At 37.0% G+C, this 17251-nt stretch overlaps 1 protein-coding gene and 1 long non-coding RNA gene across 2 annotated transcripts in view; one reads left to right on the plus strand and one right to left on the minus strand.

Moving 5' to 3' along the window:
• The window catches only part of LOC309873033, a 697683-nt gene that overhangs the window by 506666 nt on the left and 173766 nt on the right, over positions 1-17251 (plus strand). The gene's annotated exons all lie outside the window — the stretch shown is intronic.
• LOC309872903 (olfactory receptor 4P4-like) lies at positions 10737-11672 on the minus strand (the record flags this gene model as incomplete). Its single annotated transcript, XM_082747870.1, has 1 exon — positions 10737-11672. The coding sequence occupies one exon, from the start codon at positions 11670-11672 to the stop codon at positions 10737-10739; it is 936 nt and encodes a 311-aa protein (XP_082603996.1).

Genomic DNA, 17251 nt, shown 5'->3' on the forward strand with positions numbered 1-17251 from the left:
ACCTGGGTGGCTCAGTGGGTTAACCTCTGCCTTCAGCTCAGGTCATGGTCTCAGGGTCTTGGGATCTAATCAGCTGTTGTGTTCTCTGCGCAATAGGAAGCCTGCTTCTCTCTCCACCTCTGCCTGTCTCTCACCCTACTTGTGCTCTCTCTCTCTCTCTCTCTGTCAAATAAATAAAATCTTCACAAAAAATAAAGGTGAAAAGAAGAACTGAAGGCAGTTTACCTTTGTGGTTTTTCTCCCACTCAGTGTACCATAATTCACAAGTCATTTTCTTCCCATCAGTCCAAATTATAGTATGAATTTATTTTCGATATTCATCCAAAACATATCTTTTGCCAAACCCTTAAAGAATATTGAAACTTCATAACTCAAAGAAAAAATGTATAAGAAAATGTTTATATGAAGATAAACATTTGGGACCTAATCTCCATTACTAATTATACCAGTGTATGAATTTGGATACCAATTTTTTTTTTTTTAATTTAAATCATCGTGTTTGGGGTGCCTGGGTGCCTCAGTGAGTTAAAATCTCTGCAGTCAGCTCTGGACATGATCCCAGGGTCCTGGGATCAAACCCTGCTTCGGGCTCTCTGCTCAGCAGGGAGCCTGCTTCCTCCTCTCTCTCTGCCTAGTTGTGATCTCTATCTGTCAAATAAATAAATAAAATCTTTAAAAAAGTCATCTTGTTTGTAAAAAAAAAAAAATGACTGAACTTTGCCACAAAATGGTTGAGAAACTCAAAAAAAAAAAAAAATCAAGAAATGACCCTTGCTTTATTAACAATAAGAGTGTAAGTACTAGTGTTACCTAATCAGTAAGGCTGTTAATAATGAAGTCTCATAAATATGATTCCATGTAGAAAATAAAATTTTAATGCCTTAAAATTATTTTGAGCAAGAAGGTAACATCGAGATTGGCACTAACCTAATCTCCTAGTTCTAAATAGAAGGGATTTTAATTAAAGGTATATAGAAAATACAGGGACACCTGGCTGGCTGGCATACTGGAGCATGAAACTCTTAATCTTGATTTGTGAGTTTGAGCCCCATGTAGGGTATAGAGATTACTTAAAGAAATCTAAAAAAAAAAAAAAAAAAAAAAAAAGAAAAGAAAATCTTAAAAAATTAAAAAAAAATTAGAAAGCATATAGAAAATACATAGAATAAATGAAGATAGCTTCAATCTCTTCATCATTTATCAGTTATATTAAACCTACAGGATTTGATATGTGAAGATACAGGCAATTTAGTTGCAGTTGACCATGGCTTCTGCTAACTTAGACTCTCAGTGCTAATGAAAAAATAACATTGAATTGGTAACCCATGATCCAATTGTTTTTCTATAAATTTTGAACTCAAAAGGCATCATTAATATTTACCATCTTTCTTTAGAAGTTGTGATATATCTTCTGCCCTAAACTTGTTGCTACAGTTTCTCATCAATTATTTTTTAAATTCTCCCCTTATCACTTTCTTTTAGAGGTTAATTGTATCACACACCAAACATAAAATTCCTTTGTAATGGGGCCTTAAAACAAATAAATTTATTTATTTCGTACAATTTTAAGATTTAGAATTAGTGTAGCGAGAATCATTGAAAAGTTAGGTTTCATGCCTCCAATGATGCCATGAAAATTTCTTCTTACCTATAAATAAGCACCCCCTATTTTTAAAATAATATTTAAAACACTTGTTTGGTCATTTTTTAAAAGTAATTGCTTGTTCCTTTAAATGGACAGAAATAAAAACATTATCTTAATCATGTGCATTGAAATAAACAACCACCTGAGTTGTTTTTCTTTGTCCCCTTCCCCAAAATTAAACAAAATTTTACCAAAACCTGAAATTAATCCCCTATACAAATTAGTTGTCAGAATATGTAGGTAAAGCCCATCATTCTGTCTTCATCTTATAAAAAATTAATTTTCCAACTGATGAAATGTGGTTGAACCTCATAGCAAAACAATAATGTTAAATATGTGGTAGAATTTTCTATTTTCTCCAAACTCTAGTCCATAGATAATGCTTCATTTCACTCTTTTCCTTTTTTTTTTTTTCATTTCCCTGTTCTGCAAACTTCTGTGGTTTATCAAGTATGAACCACCACATATATTTCTAGCTTTTCAATATTATTTAGTTAAAGATTTATTTATTTATTTAAGAGCACAGGAGCAGGGGAGGGGCAAAGAGAGAGGGAGGGAATCGTCAAGCTGAATTCCCGCTGAGCCCAGAGCCTGATCCTACAACCTGAGATCACTACTTGAAGCCAAAACCAGGGAGTTGCCGCTTAGCACTCTGAACCACGAGACGCAACTCTAGCTTCTCCATTTTAGAGTGCAAGAGGACCTCTGATTTCTATTGTCAACTTAGTCATCAATTTTCAGTGTGATCCCCAAACTTCATTACCCTCAACACATTTGTTTGTCTAAAATAGAGGCAAATTGTTTGTTCCCTAAATAAATGAGAGAGTTGTGAGTTTCAAATTTAGAAATAGATGTAGGAGTACTTTGAAAAAAATACTATCTAAATGAATATGTTATTAAGATCAGTTTGATGCACGTACAAGAGTAATAATACCTTACGGATATAACAATTAGTTAAAAATGTCCTGATAAAGTATATATAGATCACCTAACTAGTATTTAGCAAAACAGAATTTGAAATCAGAGTTTTCTGAATCTAGAGCCTGAGTCCATACCTGGAACAGAAGAAATTTAATGTTAAAGACCCCTTTCCTCCAATTATTTAATTATTTCATGCAAAGCCAGATAACCTCCAAAATCGTGATCCTTAAACCATTTCAGATTTCATGCAAAGCCAGATAACCTCCAAAATCGTGATCCTTAAACCATTTCAGCCATTCTAATATCAATATGCAGATGATAAAATGAGATAATAAATTACAACAAACTATCTTAGTCTATAAAATGCAGAAAATATTCAAAACTGCAATCTCAATCTGTTCCTCTTTCCTGCATATGTAGCCCAATTACAAAGAGTAAGAGTAGAGAATAAAAATCTGTTATTTTAGAGAATGCAATTTATTCTTAGAGAATACAATGCTCTGAATGTTGTCATGTCCTTGGATACGCTTCTCCAGCCACAAATAGCTCCTCTGTAAGAGCAGTGGTTAGAAGAAAGAGGTCATCATTTACTCCCTGCTGTAGTTCTCCCCTCACTGTAGGAACTTGTGTTCACTTGTTCTAGAGGCCCCTTCTTAAAGAGGATAAATCTAGTCTTGAAAATTTATATGTTTCAGTTAAGATTTTGCTTAAACTTTGGGCTTTCTGCTATTGTCAAAATTTTGAAAAAACCTTGATCATAATGAACATAATAAATTCGGGGTTTGCTATGAATCATCATATGGCCTCAGTTCATTACTTTACTACACTATCAGTAGGTTTAAAGTCTAATGGAATAATTTGTACATACACATATAACATAAACTTTTTAAATTCTCCCAATAATTCTGAGAAGTAAATAGTTCTAATAAGCTCATTTAAGAAAATGAAACTGAGGGGCACGTGGGTGGCTCAGTGGGTTAAAGCCTCTGCCTTCACTCGGGTCATGATCTCAGGGTCCTGGGATCGAGCCCCACATGGGGCTCAATGCTCAGCAGGGAGCCTGCTTTTCTTCCTCTCTCTGCCTGCCTCTCTGCCTAATTGTGATCTCTGTCTGTCAAATAAATAAAATCTTAAAAAAAAAAAAAAGAAAATGAAACTGAGTTATAGAGAAAATAAGTAATTAGCCCAAACCCATAGACATAATTAGTAGAGTTTGACAATCTTAAACAACATGTCTCATTTGCTAATATATTTAGCAAAACATTATGTACTTACCATACTAATTTGATACTTAGTGTATACTCAGTGAGTATTGGATAATCTAATAACTTAAAAAAGTGCCTCACTGACCCCAATATTTCCATTTTTAACTTGTGCCAAACTAAACCTAATATAGTCTTAAGTTTTGTGATCCTAAATTCCCAAAGGACACAGAGAAAGTCTTAAATTCTGTCTTGAAATACTAAGAGTGTTTGTACAAATTTAGCTCTCAGTTCTCACCAAGTATTCCTGATCTGTATAATGCTTGGCATGTACTGTTTTTTTTTTCTCGGATCATCATATTGGCAATGGATAAGTACATCATTGGTGGGTACATCTATCTCCTGAGACTGTTGTGGGCTAAAATGTGGAAGTTACCCAGTAAATTTTAGGAGCTTCATAAATATTTCTAATTATTTTATCTTTGTTCTATATATTGTTAAATACAGGTTACTGATTATTTAACCAATAGTCAGCAAATGTTTGTAAATAATTACAAGAAAAAGCTTCAATGATTTCAAATGGTCTGTAAATAAAATACCCCATAATTGAAATTATTGTCCTAAGGCTTATTCCCAGAAACAAGGGCAAGCAACAAAATTAACAGAGATAAGAGAAACAAAAAGAAGATAAACAGAGACTCAAGTTTTGAGATATTTGCATTTGATTTTTTTGGCGACCTGAGTAAGGTCTTAGGTTAACTTAATTCTTGAATTCTTGGAGCTTGTTTGTTTGTTTGTTTTGAGGAAGGAATTATCAATACTCATGATAGGGTTAGTGCAGGGAGTTTATTTGTCCTTTCATTTTGGGCTTTATCACTTTCCTAGCAACCTGTGAATCACTTTTTCTTAATCAATGCTTTTTCAGCTTCCCCCCCACAACTTATAATTTTTTTTTTTAATTTGAAATTTGTTATCCACCTAAGCATCACTCCCCGTTGCTGTCTGCCTGTATCTTAGACTGTTGTATGGCACTTTCAATGGGCAGTACTTTAAATTTATCACCGCCTCAACCTCAAAACAAGCTAGTCTATAAAATTCAGAGAAGATGCCTGTATTCAACTTTAACTGAAAGTCAGTCAGCTAGCTGTACAATGGAGGCAAAATATACTTAGCGGATCTCACACAGTCAGGCAGGATAATGGGAAGGGAAGAGAAATAATTCACCTCATGTTCTTTCACTTTTTGTGGATCCATTCCTACTTCTTCCTTCTGGTGTCCCCCCTTTCTTCACTGAAATTCTGTGAAGCAGGCTCACTGAAAGCAGGCTCCCCACTGACCAGGGCTTGAAACTGTCCAGAGCATTTCATGTCAGCTTCTTGAATTCACATGTCACTCAGTGCAACTCATCAGCCATTCACAGAAAGAAAGCTGGTATTATTTTAGAGACAACTGACATCACTCAACCAACATTCCCACAATGAGACATATATTCAGAGCGACAGTTGGAAGTCAAATGGAATAATTTTATATCCAAAGGAATCAAATCACAATCTATATTTTCATCATTAAAATTACCCCTAGAGATGCCCAAGCTCACATGATTAATTAATACTTTATAGAGAGTACATTATAAATTATATTTCTCTTATCCTAGAGCACTATTCTTTCCAAGAAATTTGGGTTTACCTTCCCCAATAGAAGTTCACCAGGTTGATTTCCTTTAGATATAAGTTGACAAAGTGCAGCTAGGATTGGATCCGGATTATAAACAGTGTGCAAGCCACAATTAATGTTGCATGCCATTTAGGAATTTGTCATTAGAAATTCCTCCAGGGCACCAGGGACCATATTCTCCTGCACTTAAGGAATTCTGTGATGAAAACAAACTTGAGGGCCTAATCCTTTCTCTGATTTCCATAAACTGACAGAAGTTTAGACATCCTTGGCCCTCATGGTAACAAATGGTCTTCATCTCTGCTCAAAAACTGTTTTTATTGTAGTTTCTAAGAGAATGACAATGAGTTATAAAGTCCTTCCAAGTATATAGGTAAATTTCTGGGAAAATTATAAACTAATAAAGCTTAATATTATTTTGTATTATTTTTGGTTTAGAGAAAAATAAAGATTTATTTTTAGAGAAAGACTGAAAAAGAGCACTAGCAGAGAAACAGGCAAAGGGAGATGGAAAGAAACCTCAAGCAGGCTCCCCACTGATACATGGCTTGATCCCAGGACCCTGAGATCATGATCTGAATAGAAATCGGGAGTTGGACGCTTAAGGGACTAAACCACTGAAGTCTCCCTGATTTAGAACATTTTTTAAAAGTTATATGAAAAAGAACATTTGCATTTGAGCAAAACTTTCATTTGAAAATCTTTAAATGTGGGTTTGTTGCGTGTCATACACTAAGTGCTCCTGTTTAATCTTCACAAAGACTCACTGTGGTTTGTTTTTTTTTTTTTTTTTGATCCAGAAGAAAACTCTGTAACAGCTAAGATAAATACTGACTAAGGTTGCTAGACAAGGAGGAGATTGCATGTCAGTGTCAAGAGAATAGTTAGTTCTTAGGAAGGGGAGCGGTGAGGACAGGATGGTTGACTGTGGAGATGGTGGCAGTGTTCTAGTTTTTTATTCATATGGAGATTACAGGGGTATTTCCTGCCCAGTTCTCTATCCCAACCCCAGCCCACAGCTCTCTCTTTCTAAGTATCTTTATGTATTCTATTTCATAAGTTAAATATGAAAAGAATATATAACAATACAACCCTAAAACCATATTCAAGGCACTGAAGCGACCCAGGGTAGAGTGTGAGGTTGGATTTGCCTTCAAAGAATTAACTTGAAAGCAAGTCCAGGTGTTTCATTTTGGTCCAGTCTATTGCCACTCTCCTCAGGAGATCTGGTTTTTGTGTTTGTTTGTTTGTTTGTTTGTTTGTTTTTGGTATTTTTTTAACCTTATTGAGGAATCATTGACAAATGTATTGAGTTGGACAGTGTGATGATTTTATATGCAGATACATTGTGGAATTATAATGAATACATTATTACCATCACTTTATATTATAGTTCACTACTGTTTGTATTTGTGGCAAGAATGTTCCACTCTCTGTATTATTAACTGTCATTACCATATTGTGGTTACCTCTTCAGAACTGACTTTTCTCCTAAGTGGAAGAATTCTAACACTTTACTCAAAGAAAACTTCCCCAGTCTATGTCATGTTTTCACCAGTATTCTATTCTTAGCCCAGAACTTCCATGGGTGCCCAGTCCTCCCAGTCCTCTTCAAACCATGCCGTCATCTCCTGGCTCTGATGTGCAGCCCATACCCCTGAATCTTTCTAGCTTTACTTCCCCATCAAGGAAGAGCATTTGCTCCCATAGACTCACTGTCCTCCAACATGGAAGTGTCATTACAAAAGTCTTAATAGTTATGGTAGCACTTAAGAGATCAATGTACCATAAATGGGCTATGACTTAGAAATGATGAATGAGTCATTATTCAGTCATAAAGCACAGCAGGAAGAAAGTTGTTGAAAGAAGACTATGCTCTTGATAAAGGCTGCTGTGATGTATTGTAAAAAGTCTAGCTGGGCTTATTCACAAAATACATTTTGGATACGTTAAGTTTGAAAAGAATCTGGGCAACTCCAAAGATAATTAAATGTGCATTTGTTAGCTGCCTATCTTGTGTAGTTAAACCTCGATTTTAGCAGTCTGGAAGAATTCATTATAAATTATGTTTCTCTAAATAACATAGTATCTTCTCTGTGAGTTCCTTACTTCTAGAAGATGGGTGAGAAGAGAGCACCATGAAGACAGTGCCATTGAGAAAAGAATATGGAAATAGTCCTAGGACTTCTGTTGTAGATGATTAATGTCTTAAGTAATAGCTATCCCATGAGTCCTAGCCACTAATCAATTTCTCAAATGCCATTTCAATTTATCATTTCATATTTAAATGACACTAATAACTTTACTTATCAGTTTTATATTGTAAATGAAGAATACAAGATGCTAGTTGTTTGCTGATTTGACCAAGAGTCAGGCCATTAAAAAATGGTAGACTGACATGCAAATCAAAGTGTAGGACTCCTGGTTTGATGATCATTCTTCTCCCTAAGTGCTATTCAGATGGCTCTTGAGGCTGAGGACAAAATATACCAATTATTTACATTCTGACTTACCTTTAAGTTTTTATACAGATTAATCACTTATGGTATTATGAAATTTTATAATGAAGTAAAAACATTTGCTCAAAGAGAACTTGAGGGTAGTAAATATTAGGCTGATATGAAAGTATCTTTTTATTTTTTACATTAATGAAAGACAACAGGACTAAGAGTAAGATTTATCAGTCTCATTCTTTTTCTCTCCAAACCTGTAGAAATTCCTACACTGTCTTTTACGATGTGGTACTAGTGATGTAGTTGTAGTTTAAGCCACCACAATATTCATTTTTTTTCTTAATAATTTGTCTAAGTTGTAACTTATGTGATTCTTCTCGCACATAAATGTGCTACAGTTTGCACTTCTTATCATTTTTTCTCTCTTTCCTGCCCCTTCATTTTTAAAAAAAAAAAGATTTATTGATTTATTTTAGAGAGAAAGAGCACAAATGAGAGGGCCAGAGGGAAAGGAGAGAGAGAGTTTCAAGGAGACTCCATGCAGAGTGTGGAGATTGAAAGCAGGGTTGATGTCACACCCCAGAAATCGCAACCTGAGCTAAAATCAAGAGTTGGGTGCTTAACCCACTGTGCCACCCAAGTGCCCCACTTTCCCCTTCATTTTATGTAGCTGTTGAAATTATCCTTTTTTTTAAAATTCTATTGCATTTTGTTTGAAAATTTTCTTCATGTTTTATTTTTTTTAAGTTTATTTATTTATTTATTTATTTATTTATTTATTTTGATTTGACACAGAGATAGAGAGTACAAGTAGGCAGAGCAGCAGGCAGAGGGAAAGGGAGAAGCAGGCTCCCCACTGAGCAGAAAGCCCAATGTGGGGCTCGATCCCAGTACCCCGAGATCATGACCCGAGCTGAAGGCAGCCACTTAACCAAATGATCCACCCAGGTGCCCCTTCTTCATGTTTTAGAAATAACTCCCCTTGATGGTATTACACAATTACTGATCTTCTTTTGAATCTCAATTCTTTTACATAAAGATCCTAATTATTTGCATTCTATTGATGATAAAAAATACTTGGGAAAAAAATATCTTGGGAACATTTTCTCCAAAATGCCTACAGACAATATGTTCTATTCATGGGTGATGGTAGTATATCTTTTAATATCACAAAAAAATGTGTTTTCTTTTATTACTTCCTTTCTCACTTTGAGATGAAAAAATATAGATAGATAGATATAGATATAGATATATAGATACACACACAAGAATTATGCTGAAGGAAAATTTCTATCTTGATAAAGTTCAGTTGGCCCTATTCCTTTTCCATCAGGATGGAAATGGAATGCATTTTTCAGGTCTACATGACAAAGCAAGCAGATATGTGCAGTTTCTTCCAAATGCAGTTTTGAGGTCGCTCAACTAACCCAGCTCTACTGGAAGGGGATAAGCTCTGCTACTTTTTTCATCTTGTCTTTCCCCATTGTGAGTATCTGTGATGCAATAAACATGACAACAGAAATGAAAATTTCCCCCTATCCCTTTGTCCCTATCTATGACACATTAAGGGAGATCGGGTGGGAGGGGGTGCAGCAGCTCCCACAGGGCAAGTATGAGCACCCTTTTTTCTTTGATTTAGAACCAAAGTATCTACATGGATTTTTTTATCACATAATTTATTTAACATAAGATTTAGATGAATTTCCTACAGAAAATAAAGTTTAATAACAAGAAGAAAATTCTTTTTTTTTTAATTTCTGAAAACCACTTTTCATCTCCATTTCTACAGAATAACAAAATGTTGTCAAATCATCATGTATATATTTCATATGCAAATAAATATTCAAGTTTTACAAGCAGTTTCACAGCTTCAGAAATGCTTACTGTATGTGACATAATAATCATCATTCCTTTAGCCTAGAATATTTTTAATATACTTATGTTCCTATCTGTTAGGGTTCGTGATCAAAGGAGCGACACTGATACAAAGCGAAGGTCAAGCAAAGCTTTATTTCGCGCCAAGCATCAGAAACCAAACTAACTGGTAAGGGCTAGCTCTTACAAAAAGGTGATGACGACAACCCTGGCAAGGCCTCTCCCAACGTGGCCACTCTGGACGAGGCCGTTCCCTGACGGGGCTGCTCCAGACGAGGCCTCTCCCCAGACCATGCTGCTTCTGACTAGGCCGCTCACCAAGGAGGCCTCATGTCAAGGAAGCCGCTCCTGGAATGAAGCTGCTCCTCAGAATGTTGCTGCTCCCGGAAGGCCGCTTGGTGAGGCCATGGCTCTGGGCAGCAGGGCTGCTGGCGGCTCTCACTGCTCTGACAGCTCTGATGGCTCTGACAGCTCTGACAGCTCTGATGGCTCTCTGAGCTCTGAGGACTCTCCTACTCCTCTTCCTCTTCAGCCTTTCAAACTAACCTTTATAGGAGTGGTTGAACCCGGACCACACACAGGTGGCCAGTGGGATTTAAACTCACCTCAGTAAATATATGCGCATCCCACTGATTGGGTGTCTTCACCTGGCCTGACCTGCCCTTGTATCTAGGCTTTGCAAGTAAGTTCCTCTGGGAAGGGCAGGGTCAATCTAAGTTCACTGCATAGGGTCAATCTAAGTTTACTACAACAAATTGTCTCCCTCTGGCCAACCAGGCCCTTACATTACCCAATCCCATTTCCACTAGTAAAACTGTCACCTTACTCATAATTCCTCAGCTTATCATCTCCAACATTCATTAAGTGAAAGGTTTGGTTTCAATGATCTGAATGATCAGAGCTCTCTGATTTCAAGTTCATTCTTGCTCCTGCATGAAGATTTCAGCATTTATTGAGTAGGACAAGTCAATTATGTTTTTCTTCTGAAAATATCCTTTGACACCAAACCCTTCTCATGGCTTTTTTCATCTCTGTATTTCTCAGGGTGTAGATCAGGGGATTGAACATAGGCGCAATGATGGTGTAAAATAGAGCAAATATTTTGTCCTCAGGGAAAGTGGTAGGAGGTTGAAGGTAGGCGAAGATTAAAGGTCTGAAAAATAGGATCACCACAGTGATATGAGACCCACAGGTAGAGAGAGCTTTGCGTCTTCCCTCAGCTGAGAGATTTCTTAAACTCAATAATATAGCAACATAAGACCCAAACAAGAGAACAAAGGTTACTAAAGGAACCATTCCTGAATTGGCAACCACAAGGATCCCAGTGATGTAGGTATCAGTGCAGGCAACTTTCAGTAGAGGGAAGATATCACAATAGTAGTGATTGATTTCACTGGGGCCACAGAAGGGCAACCCGATTATCAGAGAAAACTGAGAAAAAGAATGGAGAGCCCCACCAGCCCATGCAGCCAAGACTAGGAGATGGCACCTTGTCCTGTTCATGATAAGCAGGTAGTGGAGAGGTTTGCAGATGGCAGCGTAGCGATCAAAGGCCATGACTGTAAGAATGAGGATTTCAATCATTCCCAGGAAGTGCAAGGCAAAGACCTGTAACATGCAGTTATCATAAGAGATGTTTTTTCTAGCCAGTAGCAGGTCACCAATCAGTTTGGGTGTCATACAGGAGGTGAAGCAAATGTCTATAAAGGATAAGTGGCTGAGGAAATAGTACATCGGTTGGTAAAAGAGATCACTGCATCGAACAGAGACAAGAATTAGGAGATTTCCCACCAAGACAGAAACATAACAAAATAAGAAGAAAACAAAGCAAAATTTTTGTATGTTCTGGTTATAGGAAAGTCCCAAAAGGATGAATTCTGAGATGTTTCTCTGACTTTCCATAAATTGTGTATTATGCACAAATAACTGAGTATCTGAAAAAGAAAAAAAAAAATTGGATGAAAACATTGACAATATATAAATCATAAAATCTACTAACAAAATATAAACCTAATTCAACAAATCACAATGGCTAATTTATAAATCAATATTATTACATTTTTTCCCTTTAGGAATCATAATTGATTTTGTGATGATTTTTTAATTTTATCAAATATTCACTTATTTTGAAGTACTAAAAATACTTTTGATTAAATCTTGAAAATATAATGATTTAAAAATCACCATTTTCTAACAAGAAATTGTACCACTGTTATTTATAACCTTTAGATAGTAGGGACAGTAATTTATGCACAAAATTTATTTTACATATCAATTTCCATTGTGTTATTCACAGCTGACTTTTGTTCTAAGTAATGTTCCAGTTCCCCAAATGATTATGGAACTTCCTCCTAAATTGGCTAGAGACAGAGGATGGAGGAAGGTAGTTGTATTTAAAAAAAAGAGAAACAAAAATCCTGAGCTTAAATTGTGAGTTGGGTGATTAGGATTGCAAATAGTATTCTTTGAACTATAAGGGTGGTTATGGGGTGTGGATTATAATTTGAGCTCTAGAAACCTATCTTTCTAGCTATGTTATAAAGCAAAAATAGTTGGAAAAAGAAAACAAAAAGTAGATTTCTTTTGTCAGTAAATTTTGAAAAATAATTTGAAAAATATGTTTATTTCTAACTTAAATTTTAGTGTAAAAGAATGTTTGAAGGTAAACTCCATAGCCATTGAACTTAATAATGTAATAAGACACTAAATGAAATTGAAGACATTCTAGTCTCTCTCTTTTTTTTTTTTTACTTTATTTATTTATTAGACAGAGACACAGTGAGAAGAAATAGAAGTAACAGAAGTAGGGGGAGCGGGAGAGGAGAAGGTAGACTTCCTGCCAAGCTGGGAGCCTGATGTTGAAAGACCCCTGCCCTGGAAAGTCCCCTCCCCTGGAAGATAGATAGGATAACTAACCGCTTGTTTGCTTTTCTGTGAACCGCTGGCTTTTAGGCGTAGATTAGGTTATTAATTGCGTGACTAATTGCTCTTTTGCCCTTCTGTAACTGTTTCGCTTATAGCTTATAGAAATAATAGAAGACGCCATGATGGCATTCCTACCTTCCCCCTTCTTGTTCCCCCTCCCTGCCTCTCTCCTCCCGCGCACGGGCCCTCAGAACCAATCAGCTTGTTCCCCCTTCCCGCCTCTCTCTTCCGCGCGAGCGGGTCCCCAAAGCCAATCAGCAAACTCCACGAATGCCTTTTTCAAAAGTTCAAACTGTCCACCAACCAGTTGCGCCCCACCCAAAACTTGTTTGTACCTGTCTATAAAAACCCGGCACCACCCCAGCCCGGTGTGCTCAGCTAGCAGGAGCTGCTGACCACCCGCAGGCGCGCACTGACCACCCACAGGCGCCTGCGTAACAATAAAGAACCTCTTGCTGATTGCATCCAGTGGCAGTGTTGGATTCTTGGGTAAGGGGATCCGCGGGTCTTTCAATGTGTGGCTCCATCCCAGGACCCTGGCATCATGAAGTGAGTCAAAGACAGGGGTTTAACAACTGAGCCACCCAGGAACCCCACTAGTCTCCCTTTTTAACATGAAATGATCAAGTTGTATCCTCAAAATTATATACAAGTTCTCCCACAATTTAATGTTTTTGTTATACCTTCTAGTATATTGTCACAATTACAGTTGCAAATAATAACTAATTTATGAAACTACAATATTGCATTCCTTTAAATAAGTATGCATAAATCCTGGAACTGAGATAAATTTGAAAATACTTATTAAATAATAAGTAAGTCTAATTATGAGAATTATTTAAATATTAAAATATTCATCTATTCCCACCATAGTCTTTTCAGTGTAGAAGGAACAGATTAAGAAAATTCAAATGAATTTCCCAAATGAAAGAGCCAATAAACTAAAATATTTATAAATTATATGTCCTAATGCTTATTCTTTCAGTGTGGCTTCCCACAGGAAAGGGGCATGCATCAGAGAAGATAGCAGTGGAGGAATTACTACAGCTTTCCTCTCTTGAGAGATGACAGACTGCAAGGTCACTGTAAAATATCCCACAATAGTTACAGGAAAATATGTGATGTTGTCACATGTCTCTGTTTTGAAATCCCTTCACAGCATCAGGCTTTCAGATTCCCCACTACAGCTGTTACTGTTCCAATCTGTGTACTCATGGAAGTATCATCACTCTGGGAGGCACTAGTAGAATAGCAATTTGACCAACTTCCTGAAAAAAAATTTAAGCAAGGGAAATACATGACTTGAAAAGTAAGGTAGAGGACAGACCACTTTTATTCATTATTTATGCACTGATGAGGGAGCAGAAGGCTGGCTGAGGACAAAGCAAAAAGCTGACACCTGGCAATCTCCCCCTCATCCCCACTCCTGGGTGGGGCCAATGTGACATTCTTTAAGAAAGTCCCAACTATCTTAATGTTAATGGCTTGCTAAAAGGAAAAGACAACCTTGTTGCTGGCAAGACCTCAGGTATCAGGTACGTTGTAGATCCTCTTCAGCATATGAAAGTTCTATTGAAACCTCCCTTTCCTCTACCTTCCCCAACCCCATGGTACATAACCTGCCATCCCTCACAACCCAGGGTAGCATCTATTCCTGCCCATGGGTCCTGTCCCTGTGCTTTAATAAACTGCCTTTTTGCACCAGAGATGGCTTAAGAATTCCTTCTTAGCCTTCGGCTCCAGACCTCGCCCCACTGAACCTCACCTATATTCTATAACTTTATCACTACACTAAATTTCTAAGGCTGTTGGTCACTTGGAGGCTGTCAACATTCAGCTGTTTGCATCAAGTGAAATAAACTGAACTGAAGTGAGGTGACTTTTGGGTTTCAATCTTAATATATAAGATTTATTTAAAAGCTGACATCCAAATCTAAGCAGATTATAGGAAATAAAAATAAAGCATGAATTTAGATAATTACCACACCTTATTCCCAAAGTTTTCTACATTTTCCATTCTGTTACCATTTATAATGAAATTTTACCAGAAATAGGACTGCTTTGGATTTCTCCATTCACACAAGCAGTTCTCACTGGTACAAGACCCTAAACCTTCTCATCCTGAGCTTCAACCTCTGTAAACTCTAATCTCAACCCAACACCCGAGTGATGAGGGAGCAGGAGGCTGGCTGAAGACAAAGCAAAAGCTGGCACCTTGCACCCCCTCTCCACCAGCTCCCCTTGGCAAATAGTTAACTTGCAGAGATCACAATCCTGAAAGACAGGATTACAGATGTCCTAGAGATCTACAAACAAAGAAGTTACCTTATCAACAGCACAATGTCCAGAGGCAAATAACTCAGTTCCTCAAGCCCTAAGTAAAGTTAAATTTCTTCTAAACCCAAATATTACTAACAAAGACACTTGATAGCAGAAATGTGAATGGCTTGCAAAAAGACAACATTGATCAAGCCAGCAAGGCCTCTGATATTCTGGCACCTTGTAGGCCCTCTTTAGCATATGAAAGTTCCCTTGAAACCTCCTTTCCCCTCACCTCCCCCCAACCGCAAGGTACATAACCTGCCATCTCTCACAACCTGGGGCAGCAACTCCTCCTGCCCATGGGTTCTGTCCCGGGGCTTTAATAAACCACCATTTTGCACCAAAGATGTCTCAAGAATTCTTTCTTGGTCATTGGCTCCGGACCTCAGACCACCGAACCTCATCTAGGTTCTAGAACTTCATCACAAGGAAAGAATGATGAGCTTATGAAACAAAATGGCCAGGGAAAATTGAGACTATGTAACAATTATATATTTTTTCCTTAAAATGTACAATCTCTCTCTTTGAATGACAAGATTAAGAAGTCAATTGTCCTCCAAGCAGACATACATCTTGAATCAATTCTCTGGAAATAAACAAACACAAAATTGCAACAGAGATTTTGGAAGGACAACAGAAGAAAAGGTCAAATGGATAATGTTCTGGTGGCAAGATAAAATTGAACTGGTGAAATTGTTGGCTACCTGGGGGAGTTTCTTAACACTTAATTTTATTTTTATTTTTATTTTTTCTAAATATTTTATTTATTTATTTGACAGACAGACATCACAAGTAGGCATAGAGGCAGGCGGGGTGGAGGGGGTGGCGGGGAGCAGGTAGCCTGCTGAGCAGAGAGCCAGATGCAGGGCTAGATCCTAGGACCCTGGGATCATGACCTGAGCCGTAGGCAGAGGCTTTAACCCACTGAGCCACCCAGGTGCCCCTTAACACAATTTTAGGTAAACAGTCTTTTTCCATGCTACCAAAGTTAAATAAAAAAAACAGTTTGTAATTTTGTAGTCTGCCTAACAGTCCTGTTCTCTCCTTATGACTTACCCCCAGCTTTGTAAAATCTCATTCTCCTAGGTCAACCAGGGTGAGTATATACTAAATATATACATTTCTATTGATGTACTCAACATGTGCCTTACTACAAACTTACTTTACCTGATTCAGGTGAATCTAAAAAATTTGAAGAGATGCTAATTTCAAGGATGGAATTTTCTTCAAAGATTAGAGGTTGGAAAGTCACTGGCAGCCTACAGATTTTATTATTTTTACATGTATTTTTCAAAAACACAAATTCTATTTGTAATATACAATAAAAACTAAATATTGCTTTTTTTTTACTCTTGCTTAAATTTTAATACCACACCAGAAAGTATAATTGTTAAGATAACAGAATAAATGTCAAATAGATCTAGTGAGCCTAAAACAGGAGGTTGTAAGTGTGATTACCTGAGCATCAGTTGTGGATGGTCTTCAGGTTTTCAGTTAGTCAGGAAAATGTCTTGGTCACACATATACATGCCCCCTTTAGTTACATAGATTGCTAACCCTTCACTGACATTTACTTCTGAAAATGTGAGACTACAAAGCACTGATTCAAACAAATCTCAGTAAAATCTCTAAGATGTTAAAACTAAAACGTTTATTCCTGAAAATATGAACTATGAAGTTTATCTCTCCCAATTCTATCGAGGGTATGAGTGCTGTAAGGATTGCTTTTTACAAACTAGAGAAAGAAAACCAGAAATAGGGATATGTGAGGGTGAATGGGTGGCTCAGTGGGTTAAGCCTCCAGCTTTGGCTCAGATCATGATCTCAGGGTGCTGGGAGAGAGCCCCGCATTGGGTTCCCTTCCCCGCCTCTCTCTCTCCCTGCTTGTGATTTCTTTCTGTGTTAAAAAAAAAAAAAAGAAGAAAAAAAAAAGGAAATAAGGATATGTAAGATACTATCAAACACGAAAGAACATTCATTTCTGTTCATTCGTACTTATCAAGTCCTAAATATCACAAATGTGCTCAAAGGTTATTATTGAAAAGCTGTATTTCTTGTTCCTCCTTTAAAGCTGCTATATCTACGAGAATATGTGGGAGAAGTGGAAGACTATGTATTGACAAATAACATACATTTAGAAAGATATGTGTGACAAATATGTGATATATAAATATATGTGTAAGAAAGACTTTCCTTATAGGATTGGGAGTAACATATGATGTTGCATTAATATT

Source organism: Mustela nivalis (assembly GCF_964662115.1).
Source record: "Mustela nivalis genome assembly, chromosome: 9".
NCBI classification, from domain to species: Eukaryota; Metazoa; Chordata; class Mammalia; order Carnivora; family Mustelidae; genus Mustela; species Mustela nivalis.